Source organism: Magallana gigas, chromosome 2 (assembly GCF_963853765.1).
Source record: "Magallana gigas chromosome 2, xbMagGiga1.1, whole genome shotgun sequence".
Taxonomy (NCBI): domain Eukaryota; kingdom Metazoa; phylum Mollusca; class Bivalvia; order Ostreida; family Ostreidae; genus Magallana; species Magallana gigas.
Genome location: NC_088854.1, coordinates 15322599 through 15345465, shown reverse-complemented (window position 1 = coordinate 15345465; position 22867 = coordinate 15322599). Strand labels below are relative to the sequence as shown.

At 32.3% G+C, this 22867-nt stretch overlaps 1 protein-coding gene across 1 annotated transcript in view; it reads left to right on the top strand.

Moving 5' to 3' along the window:
* The first annotated feature begins 1396 nt into the window (after positions 1-1396).
* Positions 1397-22867, top strand: part of LOC136273053 (uncharacterized) — a 36367-nt gene continuing 14896 nt past the window's right edge. Inside the window, exons 1-4 of the mRNA XM_066076863.1 lie at positions 1397-1474; positions 6274-6453; positions 12792-12899; positions 14437-14553. Of these exons, the coding sequence (XP_065932935.1) occupies positions 1429-1474; positions 6274-6453; positions 12792-12899; positions 14437-14553 (451 nt within the window). The 5' untranslated portion in view covers positions 1397-1428. The remainder of the gene's footprint in view (positions 1475-6273; positions 6454-12791; positions 12900-14436; positions 14554-22867) is intronic.

Genomic DNA, 22867 nt, shown 5'->3' with positions numbered 1-22867 from the left:
CCATTGTTTTTGTCGAGGCAAAGGTATTTCGCGTCTCGAATGAACGTTCTGATTGTTGTTTTCATTTTGTTGAAGAGAATTGGTGTTAGGTTTCTGACGATGGTGATTATTTTCCCTGCGTTTATGACGTTCAGGACTTTTCATCATTACATTTCGATAATTGTTTGCATAATGTTCTAGCCATTTTTGTTTTGAACGAAGTAAACCATCTGATTTGATTTTTTCTTGATTTGTTTCTTTTTCCCACAGTCCACGGAGTTTTATAAAGTGAAAAAAAACAATGAACAATTGCGTAAATCTAAAGATTGACGAGATTGACGTCATAATGTTCTTGTTTACTTTATTTTTAAATCTACTGAAGACCCCGGTAGGGCGAAAGCGCTATAGATAAAAGTTGTTTGAGCATTGGACTTATTTTTGTGTTTATTCATCCCCGGTACCAAGAAAAAGGATATATATATATATATATATATATATATATATATATATATATATATATATATATATATATATATATATATAAATCCAAGAAAAACCTCAGTGGTCGGTGAAATATATATAAAACTTAAATAAATGAAAACACAAAGATCGAGTAAAACATAAGCGCTTTCATTTTCTTCAGATGTTTTACAATATTTACAATAATGTTTTACAGTATTGTAAAACATCTGAAGAAAATGAAAGCGCTTATGTTTTACTCGATCTTTGTGTTTTCATTTATTTAAGTTTTATATATATATATATATATATATATATATATATATATATATATATATATATATATATAAATGAAATCTCATAACACAGCAATTTTCCCCGGTGGAAAACTGCTATAAAGCCATTTTTAAGGGGAAAGAATGTTAGGTAAAACTGCACTATGCAACACTTGTACATATAAAATCAATCGTTTATTGACTTATGGTGAATATAATTACCGGTATTGTTTTATTTCTAACCATTCTGCTCTTTTTCTGACAAAAAGTTACGTAATATTGTGGCTGCTTTATGTTAAACATAATTAAAAAGTAAATATCGAGGCACATTTATATTAAAAGATAAGGTATGTAATAAATTTTTCAATGTGGTCTACCATCTAAGTATACAACTTTTTATTAAGTGTGCGTTTTATAAAGAATGAACACATCAAAAGATAACGCTTTATTCAAGATTGTATTCGAATAAACTAGAAACATATATAGATCAATGTATTCTCTAAAGAACTCGACCAAGGTTATTATGAACACGATGCTTCAAAAAGGTATATTTAAAAAAAAAAGCTACCTGCCATCAGGGAAGAGAGATAAGCCAGTACACAATTCTATTGGTCAATTGCATAATCCTCAAAGGTTTTAAAAATACACGAATAGACTGGCAATACTTTGATACTTTTAAAGATTCTTCCAAGAATGGACAGAAAATAAACGAACAATGTGGATTTCGCTGTTTATGGTATACAGTTTCTCGATTATTGCATGTAAGTAAATTAACTACATATCTTTCTTTCACTTTCCTGTTTGAAATCCCAGTTCAGTAAACGATGTTGAACAACTGATAAAATATGAAATATAATGTTGAAATCATGTGAAATTCCTCATCATAAATGGCAGCCATTTTGAATGCTGAGTTAAACGCTTGAGACAGCTGCTTAGCAATTTAGACATTTTGAGAAAAACTCAAGACTTTTCTCAATTTGAGTGAGACTCTATTTTCGTGGCAAACTTCTTTGAATCAAACTCAAGGATTTGAGAGAAAATCTTATATCTGAGTACAAAAAGACCGTTGAGTTCGACTGAAGGCGTCCGTGGCCCCGTGACAAATAACGTCACGTGATATTTAAACAAGTCTTGTCCGATCTGCTTAAATCGTCTGTTGTACCATGGTCCACCCATTCTTTTCATTTTTATTTAATTAGAAGAATTAATAAATAAAAAAGGACATAGAATAGAATGAATACTTAAGTAAGACTGTGGTATTGGAAAACAACTAAGGAGAACAGACAGCATCAAAGATATCTACACTTATAAATTTAAAAGGCGTTTTGAAAATAAACTATAAAATGCTTACACCTTGGTATTTCAAAACATGGATGATGATGTCCATAAGGTATAATTAAATTTAATCTGATGCGTTTTTATTGTGAAATTTATAAAAAAAAAAACAAACTACTTTCATTTTCGATAAACAAGCCCAAAATAGCAAAAATAAAAGTAAGTCGGTGGACATGTTTTGGCGGATCCAACACGGGGATCATTTGCATCAAAATAAATGCTTGCAATGAAATAATATTGAATGATTACGTAAACAGTGAATACATTTATTAGAAACTTAACTGGATTACACATAGAAGTTAAGATTTGACAAATGTTGAATAAATGTAATAAGGTAATTCGTTTTTTGAGTGAGTGATTTCAGTTTTGATAGATAGAAGCCAGCGAAGTGCGACCTTTAGCGAAAGAATGGAATATAACTTTCCAGAACGGGGTAACCAAGAACGCGGTTTGACTAATTAACGTCTTGGCGAAAAGTGTAGGATTGGTTCATCCTGCACCGCGGGTAGATACTCATGCCTTTAATGGGACATTTTTGGTTAATACAAAATACATGTAGTTAATAAATAAAATGGAAAATTTGATGCGATATTCGTTTTTGTCGAAATTTTTTTTTCCAGAACGGGGTGCCCAGGAACGCAGTTTGACTTTACACTATGGCGGAAAGTGTAGAGCTAGATACTTGGAAAATGACAACTTTGGTTTAAAAAAACGCAAATAAATATGCATAAATTAGCGTTTTGATTTTTAGTTGCATACATTTTAATACCACGACATATTGTTAGTGAACTTCATACATTAAATATGTTATCAAACGGGGAAGATAATTTTATTTGGGGGGGGGGGGGGGTACCCTCCCCAATTTTTTTTGAAACAGTCTTTCATCTGAATAAAATTTCACATTTTGGACAGGGATAAAAATATTAGTGAAAATTTACCTAAAGAGCAAACTTTAAACGTCTTAATACCCACTTACCGGTTTTTAAAAAAATCATTGTAATTATTTTCCACTCAGCTGCAATAAAAAGAATTAAGGCCATGTTCATGTATATATATCGTCCAACTCAGTTTAAATTTTTTATCCCTTTTTCTAAATATCAAGCTAAGCTTTTTGTTTGTTTTTTATTTCTATTTTAAGAATTGGTTTAAATAAAACTATAAAGAACATGCGCAGACCCAGAAAAATTTCCCGGGGGGGGGGTGTATTTAAAGAAATTTGAATTTTACAGGGGGCGGACCCTCTAGCCCCCCCCCCCTCTAGATCCGCGCATGAATAACAAATTCGGGCACAATATGATTCAACATTATTGCATTGTGTCATTAATTTGTTAAGTATTAATTCCCGCGCTCGCGTGGGTTATCATCTAGTATGAAATAAAAGCCCACAATTTTCATAGAAAACAATGAATTGGCTATCAAAAGCATGGTATCATTGTACATGTATAAACCGGGACCACATACATATGTTGAGGAGTGTCTTAGCTTTAAAAAGGAATTAGCTATAAAAAGCGGAAAAAATATGCTACAAAGGATACTACAAATTAGATACTGTATTCGGCGTCCAATTTTTGCATATGATCTTTAAAGGCGTAAATGACGTATTTGGAGTAAAATTTTTGACGTGAGTTTGAGTAAAATCTTACATTACTCTTCTTATAATTAGATGTTTCACCAACTCTAGGCCCATAAAACTGTCATTTGTCTCTAAACTTTGCTACATGTCTGATCAATATTAATGTAATCCGCTATAAATAACGCCACTGCGCGTGAAAGCAGGAAACCCAAGCATTGAAAACACGATGGAAGAACTGTTTGTTTATAATTTAGAATCACGTTTTTCATGGCTTAAATTAGATAATCAGGCAGCAGTTTTAATGGGATAAAAACCCTTTTTACCGATTACAATTATTGACTATTCGTCTATATAGAGTTATATAGTGAGAATATGCTACTGAATATATTAACAAAAGAACGTATCAAATCAATATCAAAATTATTATTTTCGTCGGAAATTTTTGTGTTTCATGTATTAAGCCTCTAATCTGAAAAACCAGAAAGTGACCCGCAATATTTACTAAAGCGATGATGTCATAAGATGTCGAAGCCGCTACTTCAGAGATTAAAATATTTTGTGATAAAGATCTGTTTCCTTTCAATATATTCTCTCTGTTGATACCAATCAACTAATTATAAACATGCAATTTTACATATTTTGCAAACAAGTTGTAAAAAGAGAAACGGAGTCCCCCATAATCTTCACAACATCTTGTGAAGATGATCAGTGAGTGGAAATCTAAGACTTAAAATATCATTATCTTTATTTTATGAAACGAAAAAATGGTGATAGTTATTAGACCTAAAACAGAAAAAAATATCTATATTCTCGTAAAGGTGCTGATAAAACACAGGTAAAAATCCAGGTAAAATCTTTGACTGAAAGCAGACTATAATTGCTATAACAACACAATTCACACCTATGGTTTTATACCCAATTATCAAATGTGTGCAAAACGGGAACACACCATTTTTTTTTTAGATAAGTTGTTTTTTTAAAATATAAATCGTGTATTACTTTCGATTTTTCCCTTGTGTATTATTTATATAATTTGTAATAGAGAGCAGAGGGGATAAGATGCCCCTGTGGTTTGATCGTTAATTGAGTTTAAAATCCAAAAAAAAAAAAAAATGAAAACAAATCATGGAATGCGTTTAGGGGAACTGTAGTTATCTGCGCGAATCCAGGATTTTTTTAGAGCATATACCCCTCCCTAAATCAGAAGTATCGACAACATACAAAAAATTAAATACAAAACAAATAAAAATGATAAATAAAAATCATTCAAATCAAGCTTACATTTACATTATCATCACTAGCTCGAACTTACAACAAAGCATTTTAAATGTCAATTAATTAAATAAACGTAGTAAAAAAAGGGCACTGTTCTTTTACAATTTATTTACCGTATAAAATTGGGTTTTTTTTTAAAGGATGAAATAAATCTTTAAAGAGTAGCAAACTTGTGTTATATTTAATCAGTTATTCGGTACAATGAGGAAGTTGTGCATGTATATACAGGTAAAGATACCAAATGCGATCAACTTGGGCGTTTGACACTTCTTTTCAAGGGATAGTCATGATTTGCAAAACTGTTCTGGCTTCAAGCAAAGATATAAACCGGATGGTTAAAATTACTATAAGATATACGAACAATTTGACAGTTCTTCAGCATATTTTATCTTATCATTTAGGTAGACTCTATTTATTCGGATCAAATCAGAATGCTTTATGCTATTTCAAGTAACAAAAGATTATTCTGCATTAAAATTAAGCACCTTGATTGATAATCGAACCAGGAAGAACCGAGTTTTTGATTTCTGGACCGAGTTTTTGATTTCTGTTGGTCAAGTCAAGAGTGTTTATTCCTTTCCTAATCTAAAGATTCCATTTACTCCAAGGCAAAGAAAAATGCAGAACTGAATAACAACAATGTGGCGGTTTTGGCTACTTATTTGTTGCGTCTTATTCACATTATTTTTTGAGTTTCATAAAGATATGCAATTTAATTTTAATTCATTATAAGATAAGTATATGATTAAGGTAAAAAGTATTTTGAATTATAGTATGTGGATTGAAATAAAAGGAAAACATACACCTGTGGTATTGATTAAGCATTTTTAAAAAGGGGTTTAATCACGATTTAAGATCAAAAATTTTTTTTTTTAATTTTTAACTATACAATGGATAGCTAATGTGCATTTTGAATGATTGACCAAAGTTTGCATGTTAGAAGTCAACTGAGAGATACTGAATTAATAATTCATCGTTATGCAAACAAAGCGTGAGTCTTATATTTGCTTTCAAATAATGTTACGTAAGGAATTGAACATTTCTTTGACAAAATTACTGAACGCAAAAAAGATAAACTGATTCAATGTAATCATAAATAATATGACATCAACATTTAATTGAACTTATACTAATATAACACAAATGTAAACAATAACAAGACTTCAGATGTGTTTACAAAACAATTTCAAATGCTATCTTACCTGTAACTGGATATTTGACTTTCAAATTTTAAGGAAGTATCAACAAAGCTCAAATCAACCATTGTAGACATTAAAAATAAAAAATATGAAAATTTGGTTTCAAATCGTTTGTAAGTCCCTTAAAGGTAAGTTGTGTTTTTGTAAACTGATTATTTTTGCTACTTTAATTTTTCAGGTAAAGGCAAATTTTACAATTCTGGATGTATTCCTGGATTCACTCATCAAATTGGTAATTTCTGTTACAAAACGTTTTTTGAATCTCCAAAAACTTGGTCTGATGCTCAATCTACGTGTCGGCACCATGGCAGTGTTCTTGTGGAAATAAGAGATCTGCAAAAACAACAATCAATACAAGGTAACTTTTTTGTACTGAAAATACGTTAAGCGGGTCCACATTTACATTTAACACAGACAGTTTTGTAAATACTAAACAAAAATATGTTAGTTTAAAGGGGCATGGTCACGATTTTTGGTCAAAAATTATTTTCTGATTTTAATGTTAACAATGCTTCAGTAATGCATTTTTGATAAGCAAACACAATTTAGTGTTATTTCTTGAGTTTTAAGCAAGTTACAGAGCTTACAATTCTTGACTATGTAAACAAAGCTTTTGTTTACATTTTGAATGCTGAGGTAAAAAATCCAGTTTTAGACCTAAAATGAATGTGTAAAACGTTAGAAACTGTTAAGTTATACTTAATATGAATAAGAAGATAGACAAATTAGCTTGAAAAAAGATTATTAGTGGTATATTGAACCTACGTAAACAAAAACAGGGCACGAGCCTTGTTTACATGACTAAGAATTATGAGCCTTGTATCTTGCTTATAACTCTACTACTGACTCTCAAATTTCATTTGATTATCAGAGATACATTCTTACAGCATTGTAAATGATAAAAACAGTAAAATTGAATTTCACCAAAATCGTGACCATGATCTTTTAAAGCAGTTATGTACAAATGACAAATTTTTTACGTAGTAACGCCAGTGTTCATTTAATATTTATTAGTTTGACGAGATATTTGCGCTTCTGATTGGTTGAAAATTTCTTTGATACTTGCATCAATTAATTTTTCGTCCGATCTACTTTTCTCTACTGTTCTGATTTAACACTATTTATAGAACGAACGGGAATTTTTATTTCAGCGAAACTTTACATTAAAACACCGAGACTTATCTCCGAAATGACGTACTAAATTGTATTGCACAAGATCAACATAACCAGATAAAACATCTTTAATTTGTGAAGAAAAATCAATTCGGGTCATAAAGGGGCTGTCTCAAAAGCTTCATCTTATAAATCAAATTGTATAAGATAAATAGAACATTTTTAATTGTGTGATTTTATATTTGCTTTATCCAACTCATGGATATGGTTATATTCGCTCGGCAAGCGTTGCGATTTTATACATCATTTCAACTCGTTGGAAAAGGTAAAATAAAAAAACCTACAATATTGATACTGTAAAACAACTTGTATTCGCGACGACTCTATTTCGCGATTTACTCAGGCAAAAGTGGTTCGCGACGACTTATGTTCGCGATCAAGCCATATCAAGACCCGTTTTGTTATAACGACCAGACGACATCGCGGGAAGAAATATTCGCGACGACGAGGCCCTCACGAAAATTTCTCGCACGTAAATAAATTTTAAAGATGGTTTGCAGTATCCTCTTTGTGACAGATAAGTTTGCACCACGTATCTCCTTGTCGAATTCACCCTCATTGGATTTTATCCGCTCGTGTGTTACTATAAACCGCGATTTACTGATTTACTTCCGATAGACTATTTTGCGACGAATAATGTTCGTGCCGAAATATTATCAAGGCTTGTGTTGTTATAACAACCATACGACATGTATTTGTTTGCAGCAAGAAATATTCGCGACGACGAGGCCCTCGAGAACCTCGCATAAATTTCTCGCACGCGAATAAATGTTGGTTTACGATTTATTTTTTAACTTTAAGACTCTTCATCTTTATTAAGCAAAAACTTAAATACTATTCATAGTTTTGGCATTGTTTTTAATATTGAAGAATAAATACTCCATCCAATCAAAGGCAGACGATTTTTTGGTGCCAATTTATTTGTTTCGGAGAACAATAAATCTTTTAAAATTTGATTGCATGCTTTATTTAAAATTGAATGTATCATACTTTTATTAGTTCAATTTTTCTTTAGTTTCCCAATCCCAAAAAACGCCAAAATTTTTTTACATTTAAATCAAAAGCACCATCATGTACCTCTCTAAAGATGTTAACATGCGCTGCAAAGATATATAAATGTTACTTATGTTACTACAAACTACTTTAAACTATTACTAAAGATGAAAATGAAAATAACAAACCGCCAACCATCTCAAAAATCCATAAGACAAAATGCAAATTCAAAGCAGAGCAACACGAACATATAACAAGATAGTAGTAGAGATGGGATCAGGTGCCTATGGAGTATGCATCCCCTGCCGACCGGTGTCGTATAATTTAAGGTCCGTCCTGTAAAATGGTCCGGGGCGGACCATAAATGTTAACATTTAAGGTCCGCCTTTGCATTAAAAGGGTCCGGCCCGTATAAGAAAAGGTCCGCCTAGCATAAAAGGTCCGGGGTCCATGTATATTTTTCATTTGTATTTCTTTTATTTCGAGTATTTTGTTATAAAATAAGTGGTATTATTTTGTAATTATTTAAAACAGTTCTTACCCGAGGTGAGTTCGTAAACATCCATCACAAAGTGTAAATGAAAATACATAATTGTACCTTTAGTTAAAACTCAAATGAAATAAACCGTTTAAACCTGGGTTTTTTTTCATTCAATCTTATATAAACAGGAAATGAAACTGATTCGTGTCATTAATTAAACAATGGCTCCAATCAGGTGATATATACACACACACTACCCTGCAGGTGTGAGGGGTTCACACCTCCGAATTCAGGTGTTTGACTGTTTGCAATGATCATGTAAACAATGGATATTTTATACATCCTCTTTTTGCACATCTTTCCAATATGATACACGCTTAAAAACGTGACTCATTACAAAATCAAATATTCTTTACAATTAAGTTTTACCGATACCTGCAAACGGTACGTTTTGCTATTTTTTATTTGCACTAAGGCAAATGTGTAAGTTATGCTTATTATAATGAATTGTTCAATTCTTCGATCCTTTTTTATATTTTTGGATCGGACTTTTGCCTTTGTTAATATCAAAGAAGGGGAGTATCCAAAGGAATTAATTTGTTTATAACGCAATTTATGTAAGTATGCTGTTAGTTCAGCTTTAATTTTTGATACATGAAAAAAATTGAAATTTGTAGAATTTATCGATGGAAACGGATTTATCTTTCAAGTGTTTACTCGTTTCCTAATCTTTGCTTAATTATGCATCATTTTATATGTATGTAAAAATATTGGACGTTGTAAATAAAGGAATATGGAATCAATCTTTGAGAATTTTGAGGTGATCAAATACGGTCGGGAATAAACACTTATACTTTTTTTTTACTTTATTTTTTTTATTTTTACAAAATTGCATGCATATCACATTATGAGAAAAAACAGAGAGAGAGAGAGAGAGAGAGAGAGAGAGAGAGAGAGAGAGAGAGAGAGAGAGAGAGAGAGAGAGACTATTACCACACTATCAGACTTTTTTTTACTTTTTTAAACTAATCGATTTAATAGAACACTCAGAATTCGTAGAGAATGTACATTGTATGTATTGTAATATTGATTGTGTGCAAGATGAATTTAATTTTCTATTGGTGTGTCATTCGTATGATCTTGTTCATAAAAAATATATCAAACCATGTTTTTGGATATCTTCTATGTTCTATGTTGTTGCCATAATTTAAGTAGATTGTCTATTCTTCTGTTTCACTTGTATGTTATATGTATATGATTACGGATGAGCTTTAAAGCCTAGTAAAGTGAATAAAGAATGAATGAATAAACACTTTATATGTACCTGTAGTCAATCAAAACATGCTCTTTAATAATAGTTACATGTATCTTCTAATTAATTTCCTTTCCCTTTTTCACGCCCTTATAGTTACCACAGTTACGTATACTGTCAACATATACATGTATCCCTTTTGTCCAGGTAATCATTATATGCGGCCTCTTATTATTTATCTTACACTAAAGATAAATCTACCTAGAGACGTATAAGTATATAATCATTCGTTCCTGATCTACTAAAAATTAAACAAAGCACGAGCTAAAAAGACAATCTAAGTTGTGTAGAACACTACAGCGGAGACATTTTTTCTTTCACAGTGCAGGGGTGTATTCTGATTAGCACAGGTGTGAATGCCTGCAGGGCTTCTTTTACCCGTGTTCACCTGTCGTGAAACCCTCTGTTAATACATATACACCGGAAAAGGTTTAAAAACAAACGGACAAATTATTGTCAGAATACTCCTGGTTTTCATTTTTTCAGATTCTTAAACAATTGGTCAAACTCGAACCCGCTATCAATATTTAATATTCCAAAAGTAATTCAATTAGTAATACGGTCATACGTGTACGATACGCAAATGTCCGATTTGATTACATAAACAAAGAAATCTTTAAAATACATGTACATGAGCAAAAAGAAGAAATACTTTAAGAGAACTTTAAATAAGTGGCTACGGGTAGGACCTTTTCTTATAGGGCAAAGCCGGACCCTAAATGTTAACATTAAAGGTCCGACCGGACCATTTTACAGGGCGGACCTTAAATTATACGACACCGGACGCACCCACCGTGTGCTCATTGTCAAAGTTATGAAAATTGAAGATACGGTAGTCAGTCTGGCCCCACCGTCACCAAAATTTTTAAATCTCTCAGCTCAGTCCTCAACTCAAATCCTGAAAGGAAAAGTGCATGAATTTGAGGTAAAAACTCAAACTTGAGGCTGAGTAATGACTTGAGGAAAGTTGGTGACGGCGGGGCCTTATGTATAAATAATGGTCTAACAAGAATGAAAAACGTCAGTCAGAATGTGTCCTTAATGAAACATTGTACTTGCTGACAGAATCAAAGATCGACCATAGAACTTGCTTAAAGATGATTCTAGTCAAGATTTTTGATATTCTTGTTTCGTCGACTTGTTTGTTAGTAGCTTGCCTCGTTTAAGCAGGTAATAATGGTATATTGCTAAATAAGTAAGGTAAGTTGAAGATGGAAATATCAAAATCATCACGTTTATCATAGATTTGTTGAATGGATTCCGTAAACAAGTTGTTTCTAGTAAAATATCCAAATATCAAACAGATGTCTCAGAATCTGTGGTATCTTTTATTATAAGATTACTGGGATATACTGAGTTAACATAAAAGTGAAAGACTTATAACACTGTGCCAGATAATTATGTCTGTGCCAAGGTGGCATTTTTGCACCCGCTTAAGATGCAGTTTCGTAAAAAAACATATATATCAAATGATAGACCATTGTTTAGAGAGTATATAACCACTTTTTTTCAAGTGTGTCCCACCTGACAAATAAGATATTTACCTTTGGAAATTAAAATCTCATAGAAAAACATTATTTCCTACAGGAAAAATAACTTTCCTACAGGATATATTGAAAACCATATAGGATTTTGTAAAAATCCTATCGAAATTAAATTTCCTATAGGAGAAAAGTATTTCCTGCAAGAATTTGATCCACACAGATAGTTTTCCAATGGGAAAGTAAGATTTCCTATCGGATTTTAAAATCCTATGGAGTTTGTTTAAATCCTATCGGAATTTAAATTCCTGTAGGAAGTTCTTTTATTCCGGCAGGAAATTACCAATATCCTATAAGAATCAATATCTTATAAGAAAATTGTTTTCCAATATGAAAATTATTTTGTAGGATTTTAAATTTTAAGGTATATATCTCATCTGACAGTTAAGATACATTAATAACATTGGTGGATCTAATATCCTAAAGCAAAGGTCTCTCATATTACACATTTGAATTTTTCGATACATGCAGCTTGGACGGGTGCAAAATCACATTGGCACAAACATAATTATCAAGCACAGTGTTTTAATATTTATTACAAAAATTACCAATCATAATAATTATCATCAGAATTTATCTTATCTGTGCTATTGATGAGAACACATATCAGTTACGAAATGCTGACAATTATTTAACTATCAAATTATTCTAGTTATCAATGTGAACATTTAGAAGTTTTGATAAAAGTATATAAAAGATGGTTTAAAAAAACATCAGGACGGATTACACACAGGACGGGGAAAATTATTCAGATTCGCAAAATTCGCCGCATTTTTATTAACCTAATTAAGAAAAAAAAATCACTGACTACACGAAATTGTCATGATGATATCAGACTCAAAGTCTCACAGGAGACGATTTGGTTGTTTCTTTTAGCTAACGTACTTAAGTATATTAACAGTAATTAAGTGAATTTTACTTACTTTTATTAATAAATTTATTAATTAGTAAAAAAAAAAGGTTTAAATATAAACGATAAAATGCTTTCTTTGATGATTCATGCGGGTTATGAAGGTAGCGATCATTGCAGAAAAATTTAAATAACACGCTAACGCGGGTTATGTATTTTTTCTGCAATGTCGCCACCTTCATATCCCGAATATATATGGAAACACCTTTATTCAAGTTTGACTTAAGTATGTTGATAGTTACATGTATAATCATTAAATCTTTCCTTTTGTACATTTTGATTTAAGGTTTGGCGTCCGGTGTACAACATATATGGACTGGTGGGAATAAAAAGGGAGATGACTGGTACTGGGGACATGGCGAGCGAATTTCGTCATTCACTAACTGGGATTCTAGTAATGTTTATTCATTGTTTGAAATATGGATGAGTTTGAATTGGTGACCACATAGATTTGATAAGATAAGTTTTAAAGACGACGATGAAACAAATTTGATACCATGTTAGACATTCTACTATAGTCTAATTAATTTCTCGAAAAAATCTAAGCAAACATTTTGTTTCAAAAACGAACAACTTCACTCACTCTATAAATTTGAATAGCTGCACTGAGCAAAAACAAAACCCGCCTCCCAACCAACTTTTCAATTGGTCGAATCTAAATATCACAAACTGGTTGCAGGGACGTGGTTATCAGAACTTTTTTTCGGTTGTAAATGACACTGATTGTTATGACCTTTTTATTTAATATATGGTAAATAAACGATTTTGTTGCAAATCATTTTTAAAGTTTGTACTTCAAACTATATTTAAGTGCGTAAAAATCACAACCATAGAAATCACAGATATTTCTGACTTTATAAAGTGTGTTTAGCAAATGAAAAGAAATGTTTTACTTGCAAATGTTCAACATCCTTCCGACGAACTCTCTCTCTCTCTCTCTCACACAAACATTGAATGATTGAATGTATTAAAAGGATTAAAATTTGTTAATACTAATATTCTACATACATTAAACATTATATGTACGGACTATGTTTTAATATATCACCATAATGTTTCCATAAGATAAAACTGTGCCATCCTTTACTCTCCATGTGTATTAAATAAATGGTTGTATACAAAATATTCACATACACTGTACAATATGATTGTTGTTCAGTTAGTACATTAGTTTTTCTTTTATAAATCCACACCATCAACTAATTAATAGCTCGTTGATTTAATTGTGGTAAAAGGGTGCGTATTGTTAATACTTAATGATTACATGTACTATAAGTTTTAGTAACACTTGTTGCAACAACAACAAAAAATACCAACTTCTTACTATAAAGTTTACTTTTTTCTTCTTAAATAAAGCTCTACTCCATTAAATCGCAGATATCATCAAACAGAACCCTATTTGATGTGTATTTAAAAGGAATTCGAATAGATGAAATCAACGTTACTGAATTCTTTGGTGGTAGTGAAAAGTTAGTTTTAAAATGCTAACATTTTTGGCAAAATTTTAATATGTTAATTGATTGCTTGATCACCAGGTCGATTTCCGAATTCAAAAAAACTAATATGTATTCAACACAAATTCAACGTCACGCACGACAATAAATCAACGTTTGAATCTCATGCTAAACAAAAGATTACTCTCAGTTTATCCCTCTGCGTACTTATATAGTGCAAGTTAAAATGAGAGCATACGAAAGATTTTTCAATTAAAAATATGGTAAATTTTAATTAATTAAGCAAAACAAATACTAATGGATAACTTAGGAGGTCAATTTAGCTCTCTCAACTCCTTTTTGATAACAAATAAAATCATATTTTTACATATGGATTTCAGTTTTTAAGTCTATTTATCAATATTTCTTGCCGTTGAGATAATTTTTCTCACGGTTAAATACTACATGTCTTTGACTTTGTGTTATGTTATCATGCAGATGAACCAAACAACAAGAATGGGAACGAAAATTGTTTGGAACTAAAAAGCAATTCCTCTTGGACTTGGAACGATTTACCTTGTGATCGAAAAAATCCTTTTATCTGCGAACGGCACGGTAATGTTAATATGAACAAAGTTTGACAACATAAACTTGTCATCAAAATATCGTGATATTGTATTCAGGCAAATAAAAGAGCATGGTCATGATGTAAATCAAAATTATTTTTCCGTTTTTAATATTTACATTGCTTCAGTATAGCAATTCTTATGGTCTACCAAAATTTGACTGTCAGTCTTCGTGTTATAAGCGAAATACAGAGCTCACAATTCTTTGTCATGTAAAGAAAGCTTTGTTTACGTTTTAAATGTTAAAGCAAAAAACTCAAATTTTAGACCCAAAATGAATGTGATAAACGCTAGGAACTATTTAATTATGCTTAAAACGAATTAATATTGGGAGGGTAACAGTTAAAATTGACACCACTTAAAAACCATTAGGTGCGTTCAAAGTTGTACCGTTGGTGAAATTGATATTTACCGCTGGCAGCATTTAGTTGCCATCGGTGAACTATGGTAGCAAATGGTCACCAAGTGCTACCATTTGTAGCAATTTGTATAGGTAGTACCATGAACGGTTTTTTGTCAAATTCAAACAAATGGTGGCCTTTGGTATTTCGCTTTTTGTCAAATTCAAACAAATGGTGGCCTTTGGTTACACTTGGTTACCAATTGTAACCATCTGAATATATAAAACAGTTGAAAACAAAACAAAATACCTTTCCTCTGACTACAAATTCATCATTTATACAAAGAAAGTAAAGACTAATTGCAAAATTGGTAATAAATATTTAACGCCATCAAAAAAGTATATAAATTAGAATCAATTTTAACAAGAGCTTGGACTTTGGGTAGTTGTATCAAACAGCAATGTGACATAGGCCTGTCAATAATTTCTTTGTTGGCCACTCAGCCATGGATCTCTGAAATCAACAAGATTTGTCTGGCTTATATATAAAGCAATTTCTACGCAATCGGTGCATATTTCACTCTATAACAACATCCTTTTAACTTGAACAACAAGAAATAGTAACGTCCTACCGAAAGCCCAAATAATGTTTCTGGGTAGAGGAGCGGGTTTTAGAAGCCCTCAGTTGTCTTAGATTGTTTTCAAAAATTTCATTCAATAAGATATGCATATATCCTATTCTAAAGTCTTTATTTACATCAGTATCTATACACAGTATAGTATCAGTTTCTAAGTACACCAATGGTCAACATTGGTAACCAATTGCTACCATTGGGAACCATTTGTAGACATTGGTGACCGAACTTGCCGTTGGTGACAATCTGGTGAACTCTGAACGCACCTATTATCAATCTCCGTTTCGCGTCGACGGACAATGGTTTTCTCGAGATGTCACTTTCAACTGTAAACCTCCCAAGCAGGCATTCTCTTTATAATGATGTGAAAGATGACATGAATTCATAAAAGCATTTTGTCGCCATATTAATTTTCATCGCTCCTCTACTGTCACTCGGGTACATATACCGGTTGAGAAAGTTACGGTCAGTTGCTTTCTGATCGAGGCATTCAGGTTGCACGGACTTCTAAATGCATGAACAACACAATGTAGTAAAATGTTTGTAATAAATAATAAAGGAAACAACAATCAATAAAATACAAAACATATTTATTTTTTTGAACGAATTTCCAAGGCCTCCGTATTATTTTGCACAGATAGTGCGGACTTACTTCGTTTGCACATCGAACACGTGTGCCGTTCATACAGAATGCATAACGTCGCCATCATTTTTAAAACCCAGGCGGTAGTACATCCAACACAGTAGCTAAATGATAGAAAACCCAAGAAAGTAACAACGTAACATGCATCGTGTCCATCGGTTTCTACAAAAACGCTCCGTTTCTTAAAATCCATGCGATCATTGACCTTGCTCGATCTGCCACAGTGTGTGGTTTGCGCATGTGCAATGTTATAACATACACAGGAAAACGGTTTACAATTATCGAGGATAATTTTTTTAAGTATCTGTGACTGGATTTCAGTATGTCTTGTTTCGTCGTTTATTGGATCTGCCTTGGCAGTGGAGTGGTTGTCATATTTTTGTTCAAAACGCGTTTCTGCACGTATTTCCGTCCAAGATAACGTGTTTGGGTGAATGAAATACCTGAATGCGGTGCAGCATAAATAGTGCTCTCGGCCTTATATAGGTGGTGTGTAGCAATGAGCAGAACAATAGAAATCGACAACTAATATGGCGATAGTCGGAGATAAAAGGGAAATAATGCGTATTTATAAATTCTTATCAGCGTTAAAGTCATAATACAATAATAACCGCCTCGAATTCAAGGGCGAATTTAATGAGGCGATGCCCCTTTGTGTCATTTGTTTTTAAAACAAATTGTGTGCATGATTATTCCATTGAAATATAGCTTAATTGACAGAGTAAACTACTGCATTGTCTTTTATTATTCACATACTTAGAATAACCATCGTTTAAAAGCGGTCACAAGATTTGGTGTTAAATCGGACCAAGCATCTTTAAGTATTAGATTAAGGAAAACAGTTGTTACAATATAATGCAAAGAAATAAAATTCATCGATTCTATAAAAACCATTTGGCTAAAGAAAGGGTCTACAAAACGCAGATTTGGAAATATTGAATTAATTTTGCAAAATATGGAAAGTTCTTTACTATTAAAGCTGTTATTGTGGACGATGCTATTGGAAAGTTACGTGCAAAATTTTTTTCGCATTTGTGTTTGTGTTCCAATATGCTTAAAAAGTCAGTGAGATACATTTTGGTTTGTTTTATACCAAGGCAAGCAAAAAGGATCAAGTACTAAGTGTTCTAGCATTAACAATGAGTAAAAGAGAAAGATCCCAAACTAACAAAATACAGTTAAAGGACATATCGCATGTTTCTTAAGTATACGACATTTTACATTTTTTGGCTTCCTTGTGTATCTAATACTTACTCCTAATAGTTTGTTAACGGTATAAAAGCGGTAATTAGCCATAATATCAATTTAAATTATAGCCCCGATCGTTTAAAAACTCGTTAATTAGATAGCGTGTCACGTGGTACAGTGACGTCACATGCGACCTTCTTCGAACAGCTGATTGTAAACAAATTGTAGGATTAGCATTATCTTCTTTAAATTTTGACATTCATTCACCATGTAAGTTATTTTTTTTACATGCTGACTAAATTAAAAGAATCTTATTATTCAGTCGTACATGTTTGAGCCACCAGTACTGATAAAATGCGATGATATAGCCGAAGAAGCGACGATGAAGTCGGCAATAACGATCAAATTTATCGACGTGTAAACACAACTTAGTAAGGATTGTAGCTCAAATGAATCTGTTAAAGGTGTTTATTTATTAAAATCTACAACAGTCTTGGTTTTTGGCGTTCCTAATGACTCAGAATGTTCATTATTGTAAAACTGTGGTGCACAAGAAGTTTGTTTCTTCGGCAGTAACTGATCACAACTTTCTAAGGTTGTTTACTCTATATTACACTGGATTATAAAAGCAAGCAAGAACGTTTTCCTTAATTATTGTTTATATCTGTAAGATCCCATCTCCGTATTTTTTTATCCATGTACGTATAAATGTATATCAACAAACTTTGTCTATTTCTCGCGTAAACAATCAATATCGACAACTCGATCCATGACTTCTCCCACAAAAAATAAAACTCATAGAAATCTAACATCCCGTCCTAAAATTATGATTTCTGCAGAGGTGAGCTACATGTATGAATGAAGAAATCATGTATAACTAAAAACCGATGCATGCATGAACGTATAGTTTAACAATAAGAAAAAGAAAACAGCTAATGAAGCGAGGCGGTATCCAAAATGGCGTCCCCTCTCGTTATTTTTCTCCGATGAACTTGCGTTTTGTACACAGGCCCCTGTGCATAAACTTCTATTTTTTTCTTTTTGAGAAATGAATAAGATTTATTTATGAAACTATAATTACAAAAATGTACCATATAATTAATAATATATGAATTGAATGTTTATTAATAAATCCTCTCGTCGACTGATAGACCCCTTTTTGTCACAAGATTTCCGCATACTTTCGTAAGGGAAACTTAAACAAACAGTTCAAATCCCCATTTTCGGTGGCTAAATCACCCGCAGGAGGCACAGAACACCATCATGTCCCGTTATCGACAATTTAATGGTGATAATTAGTTTAATTGTCGTTTTAATCTAATCCAATTACTAAGATGGCTAACAGCACCTTCTCGCTCGAGGTCGCATATGACGTCACACATCATGGCGGGTAGATCGAGAGAGAAAATATGCATATCGCGACATTTGAATTTCATCGCTTTCAAACTCACGAATTAGGCAAAATATTTTATGAAAACGTTAATAAACTTGATTTATAATGAGTATAGAATGATTTTATTTAAAAAATTCCGAAAATTGAAAAACATGCGATATGTCCTTTAAAGGACATATCGCATGTTTCTAAAGTATACGACATTTTACATTTTTTGGCTTCCTTGTGTATCTAATACTTACTCCTAATAGTTTGTTAACGGTATAAAAGCGGTAATTAGCCATAATATCAATTTAAATTATAGCCCCGATCGTTTAAAAACTCGTTAATTAGATAGCGTGTCACGTGGTACAGTGACGTCACATGCGACCTTCTTCGAACAGCTGATTGTAAACAAATTGTAGGATTAGCATTATCTTCTTTAAATTTTGACATTCATTCACCATGTAAGTTATTTTTTTTACATGCTGACTAAATTAAAAGAATCTTATTATTCAGTCGTACATGTTTGAGCCACCAGTACTGATAAAATGCGATGATATAGCCGAAGAAGCGACGATGAAGTCGGCAATAACGATCAAATTTATCGACGTGTAAACACAACTTAGTAAGGATTGTAGCTCAAATGAATCTGTTAAAGGTGTTTATTTATTAAAATCTACAACAGTCTTGGTTTTTGGCGTTCCTAATGACTCAGAATGTTCATTATTGTAAAACTGTGGTGCACAAGAAGTTTGTTTCTTCGGCAGTAACTGATCACAACTTTCTAAGGTTGTTTACTCTATATTACACTGGATTATAAAAGCAAGCAAGAACGTTTTCCTTAATTATTGTTTATATCTGTAAGATCCCATCTCCGTATTTTTTTATCCATGTACGTATAAATGTATATCAACAAACTTTGTCTATTTCTCGCGTAAACAATCAATATCGACAACTCGATCCATGACTTCTCCCACAAAAAATAAAACTCATAGAAATCTAACATCCCGTCCTAAAATTATGATTTCTGCAGAGGTGAGCTACATGTATGAATGAAGAAATCATGTATAACTAAAAACCGATGCATGCATGAACGTATAGTTTAACAATAAGAAAAAGAAAACAGCTAATGAAGCGAGGCGGTATCCAAAATGGCGTCCCCTCTCGTTATTTTTCTCCGATGAACTTGCGTTTTGTACACAGGCCCCTGTGCATAAACTTCTATTTTTTTCTTTTTGAGAAATGAATAAGATTTATTTATGAAACTATAATTACAAAAATGTACCATATAATTAATAATATATGAATTGAATGTTTATTAATAAATCCTCTCGTCGACTGATAGACCCCTTTTTGTCACAAGATTTCCGCATACTTTCGTAAGGGAAACTTAAACAAACAGTTCAAATCCCCATTTTCGGTGGCTAAATCACCCGCAGGAGGCACAGAACACCATCATGTCCCGTTATCGACAATTTAATGGTGATAATTAGTTTAATTGTCGTTTTAATCTAATCCAATTACTAAGATGGCTAACAGCACCTTCTCGCTCGAGGTCGCATATGACGTCACACATCATGGCGGGTAGATCGAGAGAGAAAATATGCATATCGCGACATTTGAATTTCATCGCTTTCAAACTCACGAATTAGGCAAAATATTTTATGAAAACGTTAATAAACCTGATTTATAATGAGTATAGAATGATTTTATTTAAAAAATTCCGAAAATTGAAAAACATGCGATATGTCCTTTAAAGGACATATCGCATGTTTCTAAAGTATACGACATTTTACATTTTTTGGCTTCCTTGTGTATCTAATACTTACTCCTAATAGTTTGTTAACGGTATAAAAGCGGTAATTAGCCATAATATCAATTTAAATTATAGCCCCGATCGTTTAAAAACTCGTTAATTAGATAGCGTGTCACGTGGTACAGTGACGTCACATGCGACCTTCTTCGAACAGCTGATTGTAAACAAATTGTAGGATTAGCATTATCTTCTTTAAATTTTGACATTCATTCACCATGTAAGTTATTTTTTTTACATGCTGACTAAATTAAAAGAATCTTATTATTCAGTCGTACATGTTTGAGCCACCAGTACTGATAAAATGCGATGATATAGCCGAAGAAGCGACGATGAAGTCGGCAATAACGATCAAATTTATCGACGTGTAAACACAACTTAGTAAGGATTGTAGCTCAAATGAATCTGTTAAAGGTGTTTATTTATTAAAATCTACAACAGTCTTGGTTTTTGGCGTTCCTAATGACTCAGAATGTTCATTATTGTAAAACTGTGGTGCACAAGAAGTTTGTTTCTTCGGCAGTAACTGATCACAACTTTCTAAGGTTGTTTACTCTATATTACACTGGATTATAAAAGCAAGCAAGAACGTTTTCCTTAATTATTGTTTATATCTGTAAGATCCCATCTCCGTATTTTTTTATCCATGTACGTATAAATGTATATCAACAAACTTTGTCTATTTCTCGCGTAAACAATCAATATCGACAACTCGATCCATGACTTCTCCCACAAAAAATAAAACTCATAGAAATCTAACATCCCGTCCTAAAATTATGATTTCTGCAGAGGTGAGCTACATGTATGAATGAAGAAATCATGTATAACTAAAAACCGATGCATGCATGAACGTATAGTTTAACAATAAGAAAAAGAAAACAGCTAATGAAGCGAGGCGGTATCCAAAATGGCGTCCCCTCTCGTTATTTTTCTCCGATGAACTTGCGTTTTGTACACAGGCCCCTGTGCATAAACTTCTATTTTTTTCTTTTTGAGAAATGAATAAGATTTATTTATGAAACTATAATTACAAAAATGTACCATATAATTAATAATATATGAATTGAATGTTTATTAATAAATCCTCTCGTCGACTGATAGACCCCTTTTTGTCACAAGATTTCCGCATACTTTCGTAAGGGAAACTTAAACAAACAGTTCAAATCCCCATTTTCGGTGGCTAAATCACCCGCAGGAGGCACAGAACACCATCATGTCCCGTTATCGACAATTTAATGGTGATAATTAGTTTAATTGTCGTTTTAATCTAATCCAATTACTAAGATGGCTAACAGCACCTTCTCGCTCGAGGTCGCATATGACGTCACACATCATGGCGGGTAGATCGAGAGAGAAAATATGCATATCGCGACATTTGAATTTCATCGCTTTCAAACTCACGAATTAGGCAAAATATTTTATGAAAACGTTAATAAACCTGATTTATAATGAGTATAGAATGATTTTATTTAAAAAATTCCGAAAATTGAAAAACATGCGATATGTCCTTTAAAGGACATATCGCATGTTTCTAAAGTATACGACATTTTACATTTTTTGGCTTCCTTGTGTATCTAATACTTACTCCTAATAGTTTGTTAACGGTATAAAAGCGGTAATTAGCCATAATATCAATTTAAATTATAGCCCCGATCGTTTAAAAACTCGTTAATTAGATAGCGTGTCACGTGGTACAGTGACGTCACATGCGACCTTCTTCGAACAGCTGATTGTAAACAAATTGTAGGATTAGCATTATCTTCTTTAAATTTTGACATTCATTCACCATGTAAGTTATTTTTTTTACATGCTGACTAAATTAAAAGAATCTTATTATTCAGTCGTACATGTTTGAGCCACCAGTACTGATAAAATGCGATGATATAGCCGAAGAAGCGACGATGAAGTCGGCAATAACGATCAAATTTATCGACGTGTAAACACAACTTAGTAAGGATTGTAGCTCAAATGAATCTGTTAAAGGTGTTTATTTATTAAAATCTACAACAGTCTTGGTTTTTGGCGTTCCTAATGACTCAGAATGTTCATTATTGTAAAACTGTGGTGCACAAGAAGTTTGTTTCTTCGGCAGTAACTGATCACAACTTTCTAAGGTTGTTTACTCTATATTACACTGGATTATAAAAGCAAGCAAGAACGTTTTCCTTAATTATTGTTTATATCTGTAAGATCCCATCTCCGTATTTTTTTATCCATGTACGTATAAATGTATATCAACAAACTTTGTCTATTTCTCGCGTAAACAATCAATATCGACAACTCGATCCATGACTTCTCCCACAAAAAAT